Source organism: Heptranchias perlo, chromosome 31, assembly GCF_035084215.1.
Source record: "Heptranchias perlo isolate sHepPer1 chromosome 31, sHepPer1.hap1, whole genome shotgun sequence".
In the NCBI taxonomy this organism is placed as follows: domain Eukaryota; kingdom Metazoa; phylum Chordata; class Chondrichthyes; order Hexanchiformes; family Hexanchidae; genus Heptranchias; species Heptranchias perlo.
The window spans coordinates 30,873,755-30,892,308 of record NC_090355.1 but is presented as its reverse complement, the minus strand read 5'-3'; the positions used below and the strand labels follow the sequence as shown (position 1 = coordinate 30,892,308).

The 18,554-nt window shown below is 41.8% G+C and overlaps 1 protein-coding gene across 1 annotated transcript in view; it reads left to right on the top strand.

The window, feature by feature from the left end:
- Nucleotides 1–17,458, top strand: part of ubac1 (UBA domain containing 1) — a 38,158-nt gene extending 20,700 nt beyond the window's left edge. The window contains exons 9-10 of the mRNA XM_067969878.1: nucleotides 1,839–1,977; nucleotides 4,279–17,458. Coding sequence (XP_067825979.1) covers nucleotides 1,839–1,977; nucleotides 4,279–4,394 — 255 coding nt within the window. The 3' untranslated portion in view covers nucleotides 4,395–17,458. The remainder of the gene's footprint in view (nucleotides 1–1,838; nucleotides 1,978–4,278) is intronic.
- Nucleotides 17,459–18,554: the final 1,096 nt, after the last annotated feature.

Sequence of the window (18,554 nt, the reverse complement as noted above, 5' to 3'; positions counted from 1 at the left end):
AACATATTAGCGTGGATAGAGGATTGGTTAATGGACAGAAAACAGAGAGTAGGGATAAACGGGTCATTTTCAGGTTGGCAGGCTGTAACTAGTGGAGTGCCGCAAGGATCGGTGCTTGGGCCTCGGCTATTTACAATCTATATTAATTACTTGGATGAAGGGACCGAGTGTAATGTATCCAAGTTTGCTGATGATACAAAGCTCGGTGGGAAAGTAAGCTGTGAGGAGGACACAGCGTCTGTAAAGGGATACAGACAGGTTAAGCGAATGGACAAGAAGCTGGCAGATGGAATATAATGTGGGGAAATGTGAGGTTATTCGCTTTGGTAGGAAGAATAGAAAAACAGAATCTTTTTTAAATGGTGAGAAACTATTAAATGTTGGTGTTCAGAAAGATTTGGGTGTCCTTGTCCAAGGAACACATAAAGTTAACATGCAGGTAAAGCAAGCAATTAGTAAGGCAAATGGCATGTTGGTCTTTATTGCAAGGGAGTTGGAGTACAAGAGTAAGGAAGTCTTGCTGCAATTGTGCAGGGCTTTGGTGAGACCACACCTGGAGTACTGTGTACAGTTTTGGTCTCGATATCTAAGGAGGGATGTAGTTGCCTTAGAGGCGGTATAACGAAGGTTCACTAGATTGATTCCTGGGATGAGAGGGCTGTCCTAGGAGGAGAAGTTGAGTAGAATGGGCCTATATTCTGTGGAGCTTAGAAGAATGAGAGGTGATTTCATTGAAATATACAAGATTCTGAGGGGGCTTGACAGGGTAGATGCTGAGATTGTTTCCCCTGGCTGGAGAGTCTAAAACTAGGGGGCATAGTCTCAGGATAAGGGGTCGGCCATTTAAGACTGAGGAATTTCTTCACTGAGGGTTGTGAATCTTTGGAATTCTCTATCCCAGAGGGCTGTGGATGCTGAGTCGTTGAGCATATTCAAGGCTGAGATCGATAGATATTTGGACTTTAGGGGAATCAAGGAATATAGGAATCTGGAGGGAAATTGGAGTTGAGGTCGAAGATCAGCCACGATCCTATTGAATGGCGGAGCAGGCTCGAGGGGCCGGATGGCCTACTCCTGCTCCTGTTTCTTATGTTCTTATGTGCTAAATCCATACAGACCAAAAGGTAACAGAGGGCTGCTGCTGCCGGTGGAACTAAATTGTAGCAAAAGTTCATGCCTTCAAAAGGAAATTGAGTGGGTGAAATGATAGACAGGAAACTTAAAAATAAATTACATTCACGTGATCTTTTAACCCTTGCACTCTTGCTGCCATGAGTGGTTTGATGAGAGTAATAACTTACATCACTGTAAACACCAACCTGCCTTCACTATGGAGCTGTTGTTGAGCTGTAAGATTTAAATTTTGTGAACGCATTGAATTTTCTCCCCTTTTTTCTTCTGTTTCTCCCCCCCCCCCCCCCCCCCCAAAAGAAGTGAGGTTTTAAAATGGTTGTAATGTTTTATTGGGATTATCGCCAGTCTTTAAAGAGCAATAACTAAGAAATGTTTAACTGAGCTGTGGAATTCTTCGAGTATGTCACATTAATCTCCATGTCCCACTGCATCACTATGCCAGAGAAATGTTTTTACTTTCACTCCGTCTCCCGGTTATTTGTGATTGAACAGTTACAAGAAGAGTTACCGGGACTCAGAGGGGCGCTCTCGCCAGTGTGCTGACTGTTTTATTAGTGCTGTAAACGAAACTATCCCTGAAACAACAAAGTGCCTGAGACACTATTTTCAACCTGTCGCTGTATTGTTTTACACAGATTGATCACTGCAGAACAAGTTTGGTCTATAAAATTACTGATGAGTAATGAGCAGTTTCTATTTTTCAGTGTGAATGGCTGCTGGGTGATCGAAAGCCCTCCCCTGAGGAGTTAGATAAGGGCATCGACATTGAAAGTCCATTATTTCAGGCCATTCTGGACAACCCTGTTGTACAGCTGGGACTGACTAATCCCAAAACACTGCTTGGTAAGTTTTCTTAAAAAGCTTTGGTCTCTTGAAAAAGTATCAACTGAGGTTAGGATGCAAACGATTTTGTTTTCTTTTTGCTCCTTTCCTCTTGAAGCTGCATCCTGGGTTTTTTTCCCCCACAGGCGTCCGTGGCCATTCTTCATATGTAAGATATGATGAATGTTGGCAGGCAATTCAGCAGCCTAGCCTGATCCTGTCCTTCTGATGTGCACGCAAGCACACGATTGCTGAATAGTGACCATCAGCAGGACCCCTGCCGTACGTTCCCCACGAACCCAGGACGTTGAGACAATTAGTGGCGTCCCTACACAGCCTTGTCGGAGATCAGTGAACTCTGTACAGATCAAGTCTGTACGGAGGCTACTGTCCATATACCTCAGCTGCTGTCTGTCTCAACCAACTGAACAGTCAAGTGTTGCTACTTAATGTATTTAACAAAGTATTTAAATAAAATATAATCCTGTAGTTAGTGTTCCATGGTGATTGGCAACTAATTCCTCCATCCACGGAGCTAAGTGACTCAGGGGTTCATCAGTTGTTTAGTGAGTGGAGTCTATGGGGGTGATTTTAAACCCCAAGAACGGGTGGGTGGGAGTTGACAATAGTTGTTGTTTGGGTCGCGACCGCAACCTGGCTTTATTTCTGGGTTTAACGTCGACGCCGAAAAGTACAGGTTTTGCATTGGGAATACAAAGTCCGAAAATTTTGCGGTTGTGATCCAAAAAAAAACTATTTTCAACTCTCACCCACCCGTTCTTGGGGTTTAAAATCATCCCCTATGTGTTTGTTAACGTAACAGTGATGCTGTGTGTCAAAGCATAAGCTTCACAAGGCCTGAAGTCAGATGTTCAATGTAAGCTTAAGCTGAAAGTTTAAATGTCCCTCAAAGCCCGCAGTCTGAGTTATACTTGTTGCTTCTATCCATGGATGTTAAGAGGGCCGTCTGTGGCAGTGGCTGCCTGTGCTATTGTAATGTCGCTCTCTTCATTGAGTTAATTGGGAGTGCTGATGTTTTCGAGCAAAAAAAAACCCAGTGTGGAAAACTGCATAAACAATAATGAGGTACAAAAATAACCTTCCCTGTGGACATCTGCTCCTGTGCAATGGCTGCAATGGACCTGCTGATTCCCTATGCCAGCTGTTGTCGACTGACTTCTTTTGGAGCAGCCCAGCTTGTTTTTGCCATAGTTAATACACAAGAATAAACCTCATTATTTTTGAGGTGCACCTCTTTTTTAAAAAAATCTGCTTTGTTGCTTTTACACTGCCCTTCAGTCTGGACAGTGGGAGGGTCAGGCCTGTGGACTCTCTAGAGTGGTCCGCACTGCTACTCCATTAACTCTACCTGGAAACGTGGTCTCAGGAAAGATGGATCTTCCTTGCTTTTCCCCTCTTCTGGACCCTCCCCCATCCAAGATACCTGTGTAGCAGCCCAACTGAGCGCTGGCAACGGTCATCCATCAACGATGCTTCATCTGAGTCTGGCCTTCTGACCAAAAGTGCAATGACTTTTTTTTTTAAGTTCCTCTATCACTAGAAGAAGAGGTAGAAGGAATTATTTTAGCCATTCTCTATCCTTCACTATCATTCATGCAAAACTTCTTCAAAATTCTGATTTAATTCATACTACCAAAAAAGGCTTCCTATTTTAATAGACTGTGATTTTTGCGGTACACTTCATGTGAACCTGTGTTTCACACGGCATTCAATTGCTCTGTGAATAGTTTCTGCCCCTCACCCACCAACCCTAAGGGGATTCTTATGAGTGAAGTTTGCTCACTCTTTTACACACTCTTGTGTTTGTGAAGAAACCCGATCTTCCAGCGGGGTCAATCTAATGAAGCAGTGACCGTTTTTAGGGTCAGCATGGTGTTTAAATTCCTTCTTAGTAGAAGTTACTCATTTGTCACATTTTATTAACTTACTTAGAACTGAGTAATGCAATCTCTTAATGTTAAAGGTATATACTTTTTCATAAATTTGCTGTATTTTAATAAATCTCACAGTTTATACAGTACATGACTAATTTTGCCCAGGAATTGCAAATTATCTGATCTGCACGAAAGTATTCATTTAATGAAGACATTGTGTATAAATTCAATTTACTAGCTAGAACATAGTTCATGGTTTTCGATCAAATTTTGTTTGGTTTCTTAAGAATACTGGAGATTATTTTAAAATTGCCATCTAATTCTGTGCAGTTGTTCGCAGTAGAATGTCACTTCTGTATTATGCTGGCCTGCGATTGACTTTTCTGCTTCCCCCGCCCCACCCCTTCACCTGCTCCCCCTCTTGCAGCATTTGAAGATATGCTGGAAAATCCGTTGAACAGCACTCAGTGGATGAATGATCCCGAGACGGGCCCTGTGATGCTGCAGATTTCTAGAATCTTCCAGACTCTGAATCGCACGTAGGGCAACTCCTCCGCTCCGACAGAGGTGCTTCCAGCTGCTCGTCTGCAGAAAAGGGTGTCATTTCCTGAGAAGAGCTTTCGTGGAGTATTTACTAGTGGACCCTGTTAGTACTTGATATGGGTAGCTTGCAACTACATCCACTTAACTACTGTTGCCTTTGGGTCTAGTGCTTAACGGGCCTTGATTTGAGGTTTTTAATTTAAAGAAAAGGCTATTAGTAAATTGCACAGAGTTCGAGACACAAAAGAGAACACTTATAAAAACAGAAGAAAATAGTAATCCCACTTTGCTGGGGAAAAGGCAGCAATTGTGTCTTGTGGCATTTGGACTTTTATTTTGAGAACAGCCAAAGAACAAAGGGTAAAAGGTGTGGGATCCACTAAATAGATGTTTACTATTGTTTGACTGTGTCTCAATTTTCACACCCTATACCTCTTTTCGAAAAGGAGAGAATGATTTTTTGGTAAACAGGTGCATAGTACAGCACTGTTCCTTCAGAAATGCACCAAAGCAAACTGGAAAGACCTTAATGTGGAGAGCGGTTTCGCTCTTGGTTATCAAGGTCGTTCGTCCTCTATAGGAACCTCAAAATTAGCAGCTACATATAGTGAAGAAGGCAGTCCTGCAGGCAGCAGTTATTGCGGTATTGAAAATAAAAGGTAATACTTGTAGATGAGCGAGGGTTTCTTTTCACGTCACTCACCATATTGTAATACGCAGGTTTGGGTTCTGTTTGATTCACCCTACAGCATCAGGGTGTGTGTGTGTGGGACGTCCTAAGTTAAAAGACTCGCAGTGCCAAATAGGTCTGTTTTAATATACAGAATGCTCCTCCCGCTGATTGCTTTTTTAAAAAATATATATTTACAGTGTTAAAAACAAATTTTACTTTTGCAGCTTCGGAGAGTAGCCACTTTTTTCACTACATGATACCTTGCTGCTCATTACTGCTGTTTATAAGGAATCTATAAATGTTGATTTTATAGAATGGTCTATTTGGAGATCTTGTACAGATGAGTTTTTACTTGCGACTACTCAAATTTCCTATGTACCAGCCGTCATCCTGCACTCTGCGAAATGAGAAAAAGCTAAGACCTAAGACCTAAGACCCAGAGACGTTGTGACATAGGATGAAGAATTCATCCACTGGAATCGAGGATTGCCCTCAGCAAATGAAAAAGTTTCACTTTTAAAATATCTTTACTACAATGGGTGAGATACTAAAATTGGCCTTGGGGATTTGAATGCTGGAGGAGTGCTCTGTGTATTAAAGGGAAGTGATTTGGTTGCTGAGATTTACCTTTTAGTGCCAGAGTGTCTAAAGCTTGCAACATTTTAACAAAGACTTTCAGTCCAGTAACTGAAACCGTCAAAATAAAGAAACCCGGAGGAAGAAGTGCTTTGGTCCCTATGCAGCGAAATCATAAACTCATTCTTCTTGAAAGCGTTTATCATGTCACTAGATGTGGAGATGAGAGTAATTCTTCCCCCACGGTGTTTGGTTGTGTTTTATAAGTGTTCTCCTTTCTTAAAAGAATCGTACTGAAACCATCAAGGGGCCGACGATTTTAACGGCTGATGCCTGCTTCACTGTAACCGGAGCATCGGGTGAAAGACTTCTTGGGTTTGTACTTCGGTATGTGAGACTAGCAGTGCTTTAAAAGAGGAGGCCGAGCAGTGTGAAAGGTCTTTTGAGTATATTAGCTGAAAGAATTGTCAAAAGTTTTGCATTAAAAGGGGAGATGCCAGGATTGCGACTGGCTGGCTGCTTTTTGGAATTTGGTTAACATGCTTTTAATTTCCGAGTGTTTCTTTCTAAAAGATCCTGCCTGATTTCATCGTCGTCACTGTCCGTACAGAACCAGACCAACTAGCCTGCTTCCAAATTGGTTCGAACTAGATTTGGTTGCCCAAGGGATGACTTTCATTGCCTGAAGTGCAATTTTAAAGTGATGCGTAGAATTATTGACTAGGAGTTGTGGGATGTAGAAAATAATTGCTGACATGACTTCAGGAACTGCAGTACCATGGTTGGCTGAACTGCTTCATAACGCCACAGATTGGATTTATTTTCTGTATTCCACCATTTCCCAACTTAATTCCAGTTATACCAGAGGTTCTGTTTTCTCTTGCAAATTTCCTTACCTTCCCTCTGGGAGATGTTGATTCCTTGCTGGAGTATGGCTCCATGGGTGCCTGGATCCCTTGTGTACCTCACCAAAGCGACAATTATTCATGTCTGAGCCCAAGAGGTGAGTGTCAGCAGGCTGTTTGGGCTCTAGTCTTTGGTCGTCACTTGGATCAACTTCCTGAGCCATTGCAGGAGTTCACCACAGTGGGTGGGTGGGTGTGTTGTCTGTCTCTCTATCTGGGTGTGTGCGAGCATTTGCATCGAGGGAGCTGAGCCATACAGATTAAGAAGGTGTCTGGTTCAATCCTCTTTGTGCTGAGTTAGCTGTGTAACTTTGTTTATGTCTCTAAAGAGGTGCCTGGCCCCATGCAGTATGTTTTGAGATAGGGGAATCGAACTTGTATTCCACCACTCCGTAGTGTCTGTGCTTTCATGCTCCTCCACTGTACCAGGTGGCACGTTTTAATTATTGCCCCCTTACTCCACTCCAAAGTTAATCTTTCGATAACTCATGAAGAATGGGGCAATTCAGTCCTTGCACAATTCCACAAGTGGTATCCATTGCTGGTCCTTGGTGAGATCCCAGCTCTGGGGCAGATCGTCCGATGATTTTTTTTCTTATTCGCATCCCTTTCCCTCTTCCAATCCCCTCCCCCTGCATCAAACAAATGAGTTATAAATCGCAAACCTTACCTTCTGGTGGACACCTATGTATGCATATAGGAATTTGAAACTGGGTCTCTAATTGAGAACTAAATCTTCCAAAGTTGTGCCTGCTCGGGGGTGTGATCTGGCAACATCTTGTTATGTGCAGGCTGAAAAACAGCCCTTTCTACAGCGCAGTCTTATATTCTGCTTCTCAGCAGGTTTTAATGAAGAGAAATTCTTGTGCACGTGTTGCCACAAAATGATTATTAATCATAATTAATTTGCGTAAGGATTTAGAAATCACAAGCCTTTTCTGTCCTGGCTGGCACTCGTCCCATCTCATCCCCACCAATTCCCTGAGTTTGTAGCCTCTGGGTAATGATGGTTCGTAATATGACACCTATTGTCCATTAGACTTTGGAAACAGTCAAAGCCCAATAGGGGACTGACTGATACCTGGTTAATCAATATCCAGTGATGTGGTTCCATTATTGTAGAGGCGAGGTGCTTAAAAAAAAAACAGAATAGTCAAATGTCAAAATAAATTGAGACGTTTGAACTTTGCAGTGGCATTTTTCCCCTCTTGCCAAGTGATAGAGTATTGCAAAATTGTCACCATCTAGATCTGCATGTAGGCTTTCAAATTGAGAGACATCAAATAAAATATTTTATTTCTGTTTGGCAGTTTCATATGCATCTTTTAAAATGTTAGTGATTCACACTTTCTAACCTCTCCTCACCCGCATTCTGGCTTACGGCTGCACAATGTAGATTTCACACTACTAGGAATTGCTGCCAGGAGCTAATTGCGGCATCCGTCTGCTGCAGGAACAAACCCTTTTAATACTAACAAATATAATCAGAAGGAAGGGAAAATGCTGCAGATGCACAGCGAGTTGATGAGCATGTGAATGTGAAAGGCAGGTTAATTTAAAACATCAATCTTTCTTTTTCAGGTGCTAATGCACCAGTGGTGCTTTTTCAGTTTTTATTTGACTCCCGACATTCATGGTTTGTGTTTTAACTTGGTACCTTTTTGGGAGGGGTGCGGTTGGGTGGGGCAGGGGTGCGAAAGAGACGAGTTTTGTTTTAATGTTTGAATTCAATATAATGTGCTTGAGCCACCACTAGTCAACTGAATTATAGAAGGAGGCATTTCTGGAACAGGCAGACTGCAGATTGGATCTTGCAGTAAGCACCCTCGATCAGTACCCCAGTCTGACTAGGTTGCTTATATCATAATTCAGCATTTAAAATTTGAGTTGCATAGACTAGTTAGACACAGGCTAGGTTCCGATTGCAGCTCCGCAGGGCTAACCAAAAATTAATTCCAACTTTCTCACGATACAGTGTATGTCGGTTGTTACGATGCTGATTTTTATGTAGCGTTAATTAAAAGTTTGTATTTCTGGTGATCCACTGAAGCTGGTCTCTTGTTGGCTGGAAGAATCTTGTCATTTGATCCATTTAAAAGAGCAGTTTGACATCAAGTCGTGGATGAGTCACAATTTCCCCCAGTTCAACATTGGGCAGACCGAAGCCATTGTCTATGCCTCCTGTCAAAAACTCCACTCCTATGGCATTGATTCCATCCCCCCCACCCCTAGGCAGACACTAGGGCTGATCCAGACCATTTACAGTCTAGACTTCCCAGAGGGACAGTTTCCAGGTGAGGTGAATTAATTTGAGTACTGTCCTATGAAACGTAAAGTCTTTTGCAAACCCAAAGTATTTGGATGATATTTTCCACCTGGAAGATCCAGGGGACAGTCCATTCTGGGCCCGTATTCTTATACATAAATCACTATAATGCCCATCTGCTCTTTTAACATAGTCAAAGTCAGATAAATAATTAGACAATTTTTTTTTTTTAAATATTGATTTAACAGAGAAGTGTAGATGATGTATCCTTGTAAGCGTGTGTAGAAAATGGGAAAACTTATTTTGCAATTATCTTCTTGCTGTTAGTTTGTTTTAACCTGATTTGTTGGAAACTGAGTCTTCGAGAATGACGAATGGCTATTTGCAGTCTTGGTTGTTTCAGGTGTTGGTTTTTATGTATAGTGGCATGTGATTTGATTGAGTTGTGGCACTAATGCAGTGTAATGCCTACATTGAGGCCTAATGGTAATATATTTTAAATGGAGTGACCTTTAGCCAAAGTGTGCACTCATCCTGGTTAATGTGATCTCAATGTCCAGAGCTATTTAAAAATGTGCCAGTGCTGCACTTATGCAGTGGCAAAGACAAAGTGGAAAGTCTGACTGCAGACTTTCCACACTTGGTAGTGGGACAATGTGAATCAAAGTTACTTGACAAATGAAGCTCTAATATTACACTGGTCAGTAACCAATGTGCCAACCATTGTGTCTGTCACTTTTTTTTGTAGATTCTTTAATTATGGAGAGGTTTGCTGGTGCCTTCTAAAAACAGAAACATGGATGGAGGTTTTATTCATGCCATCGTTCTCTCACCTCTAGCCTCCAAACTCCTCTCCCCCTCTCCGTTGCAACCTTCCTTGTCCTGTCTCTGCCTTACTGATGCTGTTGTGATTAGTGCTCCTCTGATCTTACTTCTTGCTCCTAAAAGTTCAAAAAATATCATCCTGCACACTTCCTGTCCTTCCTGCCACCTCGCGAGGACCCATCACACCATCTCCGATTCTAACTCATCCTTTCCCAGGACCTCCAAAATGTGTAACTCTTCACCTTCCTCCTACCATCTCCAGGCTTTTAAAATCCAGGCTTGCTGTTACCCAGCCACTACTTGTTAATTTACCTCATCTTCTCTCCCACTTATTTCAACCTGCACTATGGGCCTCAACCCATCAACTAGGTTTCTCTTTTTTTTTTAAAGGCACAATACTGAAAAATCCATTTCACTCTTGTGTATCCATTTAAACTTTTTCATGTTTTTATGACACTTCTGGAAGAATAGTTGTAAAGTACACCAGGCGTTAGTCCAAATGCTCATCTTCCAGAAATGTAACTATAAAAATGCAGGTTCTTTCTTTAACCAAAAGAATTAGATTCATTAAATGGCATCCCAAAGGCATGTTTATATCCCTGTCCTGTTGGATTTGTGGAGCGTTGACGTTAGCTAGAGTTTGCTTCGCTGGTGATTCAGATGAGACATTAAACCGAGGCCCCATCTCCTCCCTCAGGCGGATGTAAAAGATCCCATTGCACTATTTTGAAGAAGTGTAGTAGAGTTCTCCCCAGTATCATGACCAATATTTATCCCTCAACCAACATCACTTTTTTTTATATGAAAGCAGATTATGTGGTTGTTATCACATTGCTGTTTGTGGGAGCTGCGTGCAAATTGGCTGTTGCGTTTCCCACAGTGACTACACTTCGAAAGTACTTCATAGGCTGTAAAGCACTTTGGAACATCCCGAGGTTGTGAAAGTCGCTATATAAATACAAGTACTTTCTTTTTACTGGTGCCACTGTGCCCAGGCCTAAGCTGTGGGAAATGCATATTTCCATTGTGTTGGCATCATATGAATCAGTTGCCACGATAATGGCATTTGCCAGTCAGCAATCAAACCTCAGACATGACATGACAATCCTCTGCTGCTGCAAATGGGAATCAACCTCTGTTTTATGGACTAACGTGACTTGGCGGTGGTCCTTTTGAACTAAAGTTTGCCCGGTAATTAGTCAAGCCTGCCTTGGTTGCAGGATATCCTAGAAAAGAATGGTTAATTTTCCCTATTATTTCCATTAAAGTACCCACTGTAATTGGGCTGGTCACGGAGCTTCTCAAATTCGAATCGTGTTTGTAGTTTGCTGAATTACTGTAGAGCTGAATATCATTGAGTCCCGAGTCGGGTCTATAACATGAGTGATGAGATGTGTATTTTAAATGCAATTTTTAGCCATTTTGACCCAATAATGAATTTGCAAGCTATTCTGAGTTCTTCAAAAATGATTTAACATTAGGATATGTGTTTGAAAATATCTATAAATTGATATAAAATGTGGAGATGCCAGAGAGAGAAAAATATATTATGAATCAAGTTTATTCTAAATTTTTATAAGCTAATGCATGTCTATATGTGTTGGTAAATCTTCCACGTTTTAAGATGAAGATAATCTTCCTGTAAAATGATGAAAGGTTAACACTTAAAATCAAATGTTTTGAAGAGTCGTGTTGCTAGATTGCAGGTGCAAACACTTGTTTAAAAATTAATTTAATCAGCCACACAGACCAGAAGGTCCCAGGCTCAATCCCTGGTTTGTGTTAAGTGAGATCAAGTCGGGTGGAGTGGAGGTTGGAAGACGGGTGTTACATTTGGTCTGTGTGTGTCCCAGAATGGAGGTAAATTAGGCAGGATTCCTGCTCCTGATTGTAATCCAGTGATCTTTGCTTTTAAAAAAGATGCATGTGGATAGATGTTTGCTGAGGACAGGATTGGATTCGACTGCGAAGCCTGCCGGCACTTGTGTCAAAGCCCATACAATAACGAGAACTGCGTAAGTTAGGTTCAAGAGGTGACCAGACCCTGCGGAAGCATAACCCAGGAGAGGAGCAAATTGCTGGGGGGGATAAGGCTGATCTAAATTAATCCAGACAAACCACCGGGATGTAGGTCATAAGATTCAGGAAGATGAATGTCCGGCGTGTTTCCTTCCTTTGGCCCTTCATCCTGAGATTATCCATAGTATGAGCAAGTGCCAGGTATCAGTAGTAGATTGTGGGCATACTTTTACAAATATGTTAAGTGTATGTTTGTGTGTGTGTTGAGATCAGGATCGGCCGCATCTGTGACGCCCTCAGTCAAATAGCCTGCTGACACTCACTGCCCAGGCCAGCGTGGAATTCTGGCACAAGATTCTACAGGGTATCCCTCTGGAACAGCACATTGGCAAGAGAGTCAGTACCTTTTGGGGGAGGTGGGGGGTTGGGAAAGAAAATTGGCAACAAAAAAGTGTTTGAAAGAGCTGTAAACATAGGCATATTTATGTTGTGAATTAGGCGCAACAGAATCTCACGGGGGGGGAAAGACGAGTGTTGTTCTATCACACTAAAAAGTCCATTTACTTAGTGCACATGAGCACACTGATTTAAAGTCCTGTGCTTGGCAATGGTATTGTATAGTTTACACTCCAAGCATTCAGGGACTGAAATTATTCTTGACTAAATGGGAGAATGCCTGTGTGTTTGTTCTCTGTTACATAGCAACCCCTGATAAAACCTACGTTGTCAGAAATCACAACTTTCAAAGCTGTGCATTACTATCATTTTATCAATGGGTTGCTAATTAGAGGGGAAAAAAGGGGCATTCACTTGTTTTTTGACTGGGGGATTTCACTCCGAGTCTCTCTCAATTACTCAAACTACTCCATTATTAATAGAATAGGATTCCTTACTTGGGTTGCATGGTACCTATGGAAAGCAAAGGCCCAGAGGGAGGGACAGATGGGTCGCCATTTAATAAAAATGAACTGCGCCTGAATATTATGACCTTGCACCAACTGCATATGATTTGATGTGGAACAGTAGAGACAGGCTGACTAACTTACTTATCACAGCAGCTTCATCATCGGACATGTGTCGAAAATGGCTACCTCGTATCTCTGTATATCACTCAGCGTATTTCAATAATTGTGATGTATGCACGTTGAACTATTTCTGAAATACTAACTACATATGAAAACCTTGTGTATTAATGATAATGGTGGCACTGTTCTATCGTATAATGGTGGTTTCCATTGCGATTGTACAGCCAGGCATGTGACTGCTTTTCCAAACCAGATTGAGTGATTGAAACTTCACTTGCTCTCCAACCCTGGGTGTTCTCCAGTAACCATAAATTTATCCCTTTAATAACTTATCAAAAGTGGCCAGTGCTATCCATTTCACCCCTATAATAGCTACAGTACTGTTTGCCCTCAGATAATTTAACTGAAACAGCCACTTTAATTTCATATTGAGTGCTTGAGTGCAGAATGTTTGACTTGGTTCGTAGAAGTATGAGTTGATTGATTCAGATTTTTTTTTCAAAGTAATGCCTCCAGCTGTCTGCATGGAACTGCCAGATTAATTAAGGCAAAAAGAGACAGTCTCACACTGAACGAAGGACACTCAAATGTGTTTCATTTCAACCACTTCTAAATCTAATTTCTCGCTTTCTGACTCTGATGCCATTTGCATCTCTCTGATCTTTTAAGTTAAGGTGAAATGTATGGAAAAATGCAACCTTTTTTGCTGATTTTATGAAAAACTATTGACTGTGCGGGAGCTTTCCCTGCACGTGTGTACCGATCACTAGTGATGTTTTTTTGGGCGTTAGACATACAATTGCATTGAGCACCAGCTACGTGACCGGCTTTAGTTGCATTATGCAGTACTCTGGTTTGAGCCTCTATGGGGAAATAAGATTCCAACTTGTATGCTCCAGTATTGGATACAGGGACGCACCAAGCCCTTGTGACTCCTTGCTTATCACAATTGACAGATCTTCACCAAAACAATACTCAGTTGTGTATTCTCTCTTGCAAATTGCCCTGTGCCCCACTCCTGCGACAATATTTGCTGCTTTCTGGCTCTCATCTAGATTATATACTTATTTTTACAAAATATACCTTGGGTGTTGTAAGCAGCACTGCTTGTTTAATTTGATTTACACCAGTGTTCTCATCTGTGTGACATTCTATGCATGGAGACAAAAAAGCAGACAGAACTGAAAATGCATTTATCATCACTCTTAGATAAGGTGTGATTGTGTTTGTACTTGAATGAGTTAGAGTTAGTCTTATGACTTGAACTGAAGAATCATTTCATTTCCCCTCCATTCTAATTATGCTGGGTTTTTTTTTTGTTTCATTTTAAATGTGTGCATTTCCGGAAGAGACCAGGGCTGCATTTTTCTTTTGTTTCTTCTCTTATCCTGTGTTTGAAGCTGCGACTTCCTCAAATAATGAGTTTCAACACTGAGGAGACTGTGAGATGAATGTACCAACAGTCTGAGATGTAATTAACTGTTGCTGTGTGTTGTACACTGGACAGTTGGAAGGTCAAATTCAGCCATTCTATTTCCACTGCTGCATTTTCAATCTAGCTACTGTATTGGTTTGTAACAGATCTATTTGATATGACCTTTGGTATAACTTGTGAGCAGGGAGGAAGGGCAAGACTTGCAAGATTTAAACCAGCTTGATTGGAGTTGGGTTAAAAATGGACAATGGTACATATTTTACTCCAGTGTAACATGGGAACATAATGGGCTTGGGTAGGTCCCATGAGTAAAATGCTTTATGCAGCCAGCAGAATTATGGCCAGGTGCGAGATTTATAATATTGAATTCTGCCCTCCGTTACTTCCTCAAGGATAGCGATCTTTGACATGCAACATGTCACTCCAGCGTAACAACGGGGTTTTGACTCCCGTCAGATTTACGTTCCATAGTGCAGCGACAGCTCTCCCAGTGATTGCAACTAACACAGGACAATAGTGAGAAGTGGAAGGATCAAGTAGATGCAGCTGCCCGAGTCCTCACCAAATTGCTCTTTGGGACTTTAAAAAAAAATCATTTGTTCTCTGGATGTGGGTGATGCTGACAAGGCATTATAATATTTCTTCCCCTGCATTCATGGTCAGTGACACTAATCTCTTCAGGATCCAACTGCAGATGTGTTTGGCGTCTTCTCTCTGCTGCTAAAGCTCTAGTTGGTATCAGCTGCTCACCCACTAACTCTGGAGTTGCTCTGCTGTAACCAAGCTAATTGCTGCACTGTGATTTGACAGATGTGGGTCAAGTCCCACAACCCAAGGTGTCTCTGCCACCCTTTTGAGATATACTGCACCTGCTAGATCTAGATCACCTTCCTCCAGGTGCCCCCCACACCATGGCCAAGAAGACTGGCAGGTGACCATAAGTGGCCAGTGCCAGGTAGAGGAGAGTAGCCGAGAGGAGCTCAGCCACTACCTGGTGCCTGCCTTTTTCAGGCTCAGCTGCCACTGGGAGATTGAGTCCTACCCCTTGCACTACATCTGTTCCACAGCAGCCCCAAGTCTCTCTTAGCTAAAGGTGGCAAATTTGCTTCTAACTAACTGGAGCATTCAGAATCCAAGTAACTTTTAAATGGAGTAAGAAAACGTAGTCACATCTGTCGTGAATGATGTGTTAGTGAAATCCTGCCCTTTTTTAGGAAGGAGCTTTATTTCAAAGTCACCATTGTAGCCCTATTTGTGTATAGAGTAATGCCCCCACCCACTGTACCATGCCCACTGCTAAAGTTGATATAATTGATGGCACTTTGAAGAAAATACCATTGTTGTGGGTTGAAGGGAAATGAGGCTGATTTGAACCTTTGTCTTGAAACTGTTGATTTGTTCTCATGAATTTGTTTGTAGTGGATTTGGTTTCAGGTTTTTGGCACCTGTGTGTGTGTATTAAAAAAAACATCGCAACAAGTAGACAAATCAAAACATTGCCCCATGCGGTAATCTAAGTTTGTTGTATTTTCCCCTAGGTCAGAATGACTTATTGCTCCCAAATGACACTCTTGTAGAGAAGGGTACAGTGCATTTAAACCGAACCCATGGTTCATGTCGCTAGAACAGGTCATCCATTTACACTGCCACTTTTCAGGATTCAGAGCATCAACTCCAGGTTACATAGGTCCTGTGAGAGCTACAGTCTGACTTGCCATAGAGCCAGTTTCTAGCATTGTCAGTGTTTGATGTTGGAGCCCAGTAGGGACAGTGCTGCTGTTTTGGATGCTGACCATAGCATTCACCATACAAATTTACCCAGCCAATCACTCTCTCCGATTTATAATCTCGGCTGTTGAAAAACGGAACCGTAGGATCCAGCATTGAGGATGTACCATTACACCCGATCTTACACCGTGTGTTTTGGGGTGTTGCCTATGGACTAAAAGCACTCGGCTGTGCATTAACATCTGTATATCTTGACATGGACAGTTTCCTTTGCTTCGTAGACACTTGGCCAAGTTCCCTCTACATCTCTGAGTGTGGAAAATATTTGTGTATTGGAGGGGCAAAAAAGGATAAAAGTATTTGTAGCCATAAGAATCATGATTTGTATTATGCCATTTAGCAGAAGATCAAAAAGGGAGGCTAATCTTAACTAGGTTTACACTTACCCCCCCCAGGGTTTTAGGAGAGAGATGTCAATCCAACTTCTTTCCCCCCATTAATAAACCGTCTTAGGCTATCTCTCGTCTGTACGACTGGATGCCGATTCAGAAAGCAAGCCTGATTGCTGATGCCCAATGGACTATGTTTTGGTTTTCAATATTGGCTGATAGAAGAAATTTGCGGGGCTATGAGGAAAGAGCAAGGGAGTGGGACTAATTGGATAGCTCTTTCAAAGAGCCAGCACAGGCACGATGGGTCAAATGGCCTCCTTCTGTGCTGTATGATTCTCCAACAGACCTATGGGATAACACAAATGTGAGTTTTCCTCTTTTTTTAAAATAAAAAAAAAAGAAATTGGATGTGGGCCAGGAAGAGACACAGAGTTGTGTACTCGTATCACATTGACATCAGTTTCACTTGCTCAGCCCATTTACAAGGCCATTGCAGGGGACTCAGGAGGAGGGGTGCCTCTGCTGCCAATGGGTGCGAGCAGGCCAGTTAGTCCAGTAGACTGGACTAGATTGGTGTGTCGGGATTCGATGAGACCGCGTTATTATAAAAAAATGTTTTGAGGCACTCCAGGTGAGGACCCTACGGCTACTAAATGCAGTCTGCAATCCGCTTTAATTACTTTTACCCCGAAAAATATGATTAGCAATGCACACGCCAGCATTTCTGGCAATCCAAAAGGTAAAAACAAAAGAGGACAGGAGAATATGTTAAGACTACTGTGTTTGGTATTGTCAGAGTCCCTTTTATAGTATAATTCTAGGTGTATCTAGTGGACAAGGGAAGAGAGAGGTGTTCTTATCTACCCAAGCACCTCTGCTCTTCCTCAGAGTTTTAAGGCATTCAACAGACCAGTGCAGCACTTTGTGATAATGAATTGCAATTCTGAGTTGTATCTGGTGCATCTGTGTGTCTTTTTCCTTGACCTGATTAATTACAATTCCCTCTAAAAGGGGCCTCAGTTCCTGGAAGCTGTTCTTTCCCAAGTCAGACCATTGCCACATCTCTCTCCCCGTTTCCTGTACCCAGTTGGAGTGACTGTGAACTGGTTTTGTGGATTGTGATGTGCACAGTTCAGGTACTAATGTGAACAATGATTTCAGGTTGTTTAACAAAATGTTTGGAATTTATTTATTTGCAATAAAAGATTTTAAAAAATAAAGCCTGTAATCTTATTTTGTAACTTGCTTTCAAAATACACCACAATAAAATTACTTAAATTATATTGATGTGTAAATATTTAAAATTGTTTCAAATATTAACAGTTCAGCTATCACAAACAATTTTTGTTTTGGATTGCTAACAGCGAACCATTGTGACTGATGCTTATACCGTGCTCCGCACACAAGGTAAACCTCAAGCAGGAGCTTGTGGGCCCCAGACTCGTGATTTTCCCCGGCGTTCCTGCAGATACACCCGAGTGTAGGTTACATCCATGTTGGGTTTTGTAATTGATGCTGGTGATTGCCCTAAATCATTTGGCGGGCCAATTTAAAGGGTAAAGACTGCAGGTGTTACTCAAGTTGGTCCTCATCTTCAGGATGAAATTACCAGCCCAGCATGTACAGCGGCTTCTTGGGCAGAGCAGGGGCCAGTTTAAGACGTACTTTCAAACCAACATCAGGATGGAGAAGTTCTACTGAACAGAAGAAGCACAAGTGAGGATAATTGGTGCCTCTCCCAGGCTGTTGCTCATGGTAAGTCAGAAGCTGTTATTTTACAGGCACAGGGACATTATATTATGTAATGAATTGTTCTGTTAAAAAGTTGGACTGAGATCTGGCCTGTCCCACAGCATCTGGAACTGTAACTCCTGTCTCCCCTCAAGGTCAGCAAAGGCAGCCAGAAATAACTGGCTTGCTCTTTGTTTTTTTGAGATTGTTTTGCATCCATAACATCAGGATGAGAAGTTATGACATGTTTATGTACTTGCTTCAAGTCTTGATTTACAAAAAATAAAGAAAAGCTACTCTCTCTCCTCAGGCTAAAATTTTTAATCCAATACATAAAATGCACATTAAACAGATCCACAATTAAAGGATAACTTCTTAGGTGCTAGGCTATATTTTTTGACAATGTTTCATGACAGCAGAGAAAGATCCCATAAAATTTTAGAAAATCTCCTTTCCTGATGAGCTCTTCCAATTGCTGATCTTTTATAAAGTTACCGTGTACATTTGAAATGAGATATATTTGAGTGGTGGTTCCTCCAGCCAAGAAGCCCTGATTTACTTGGTAAAACCTGGCAGTGTAAGCAT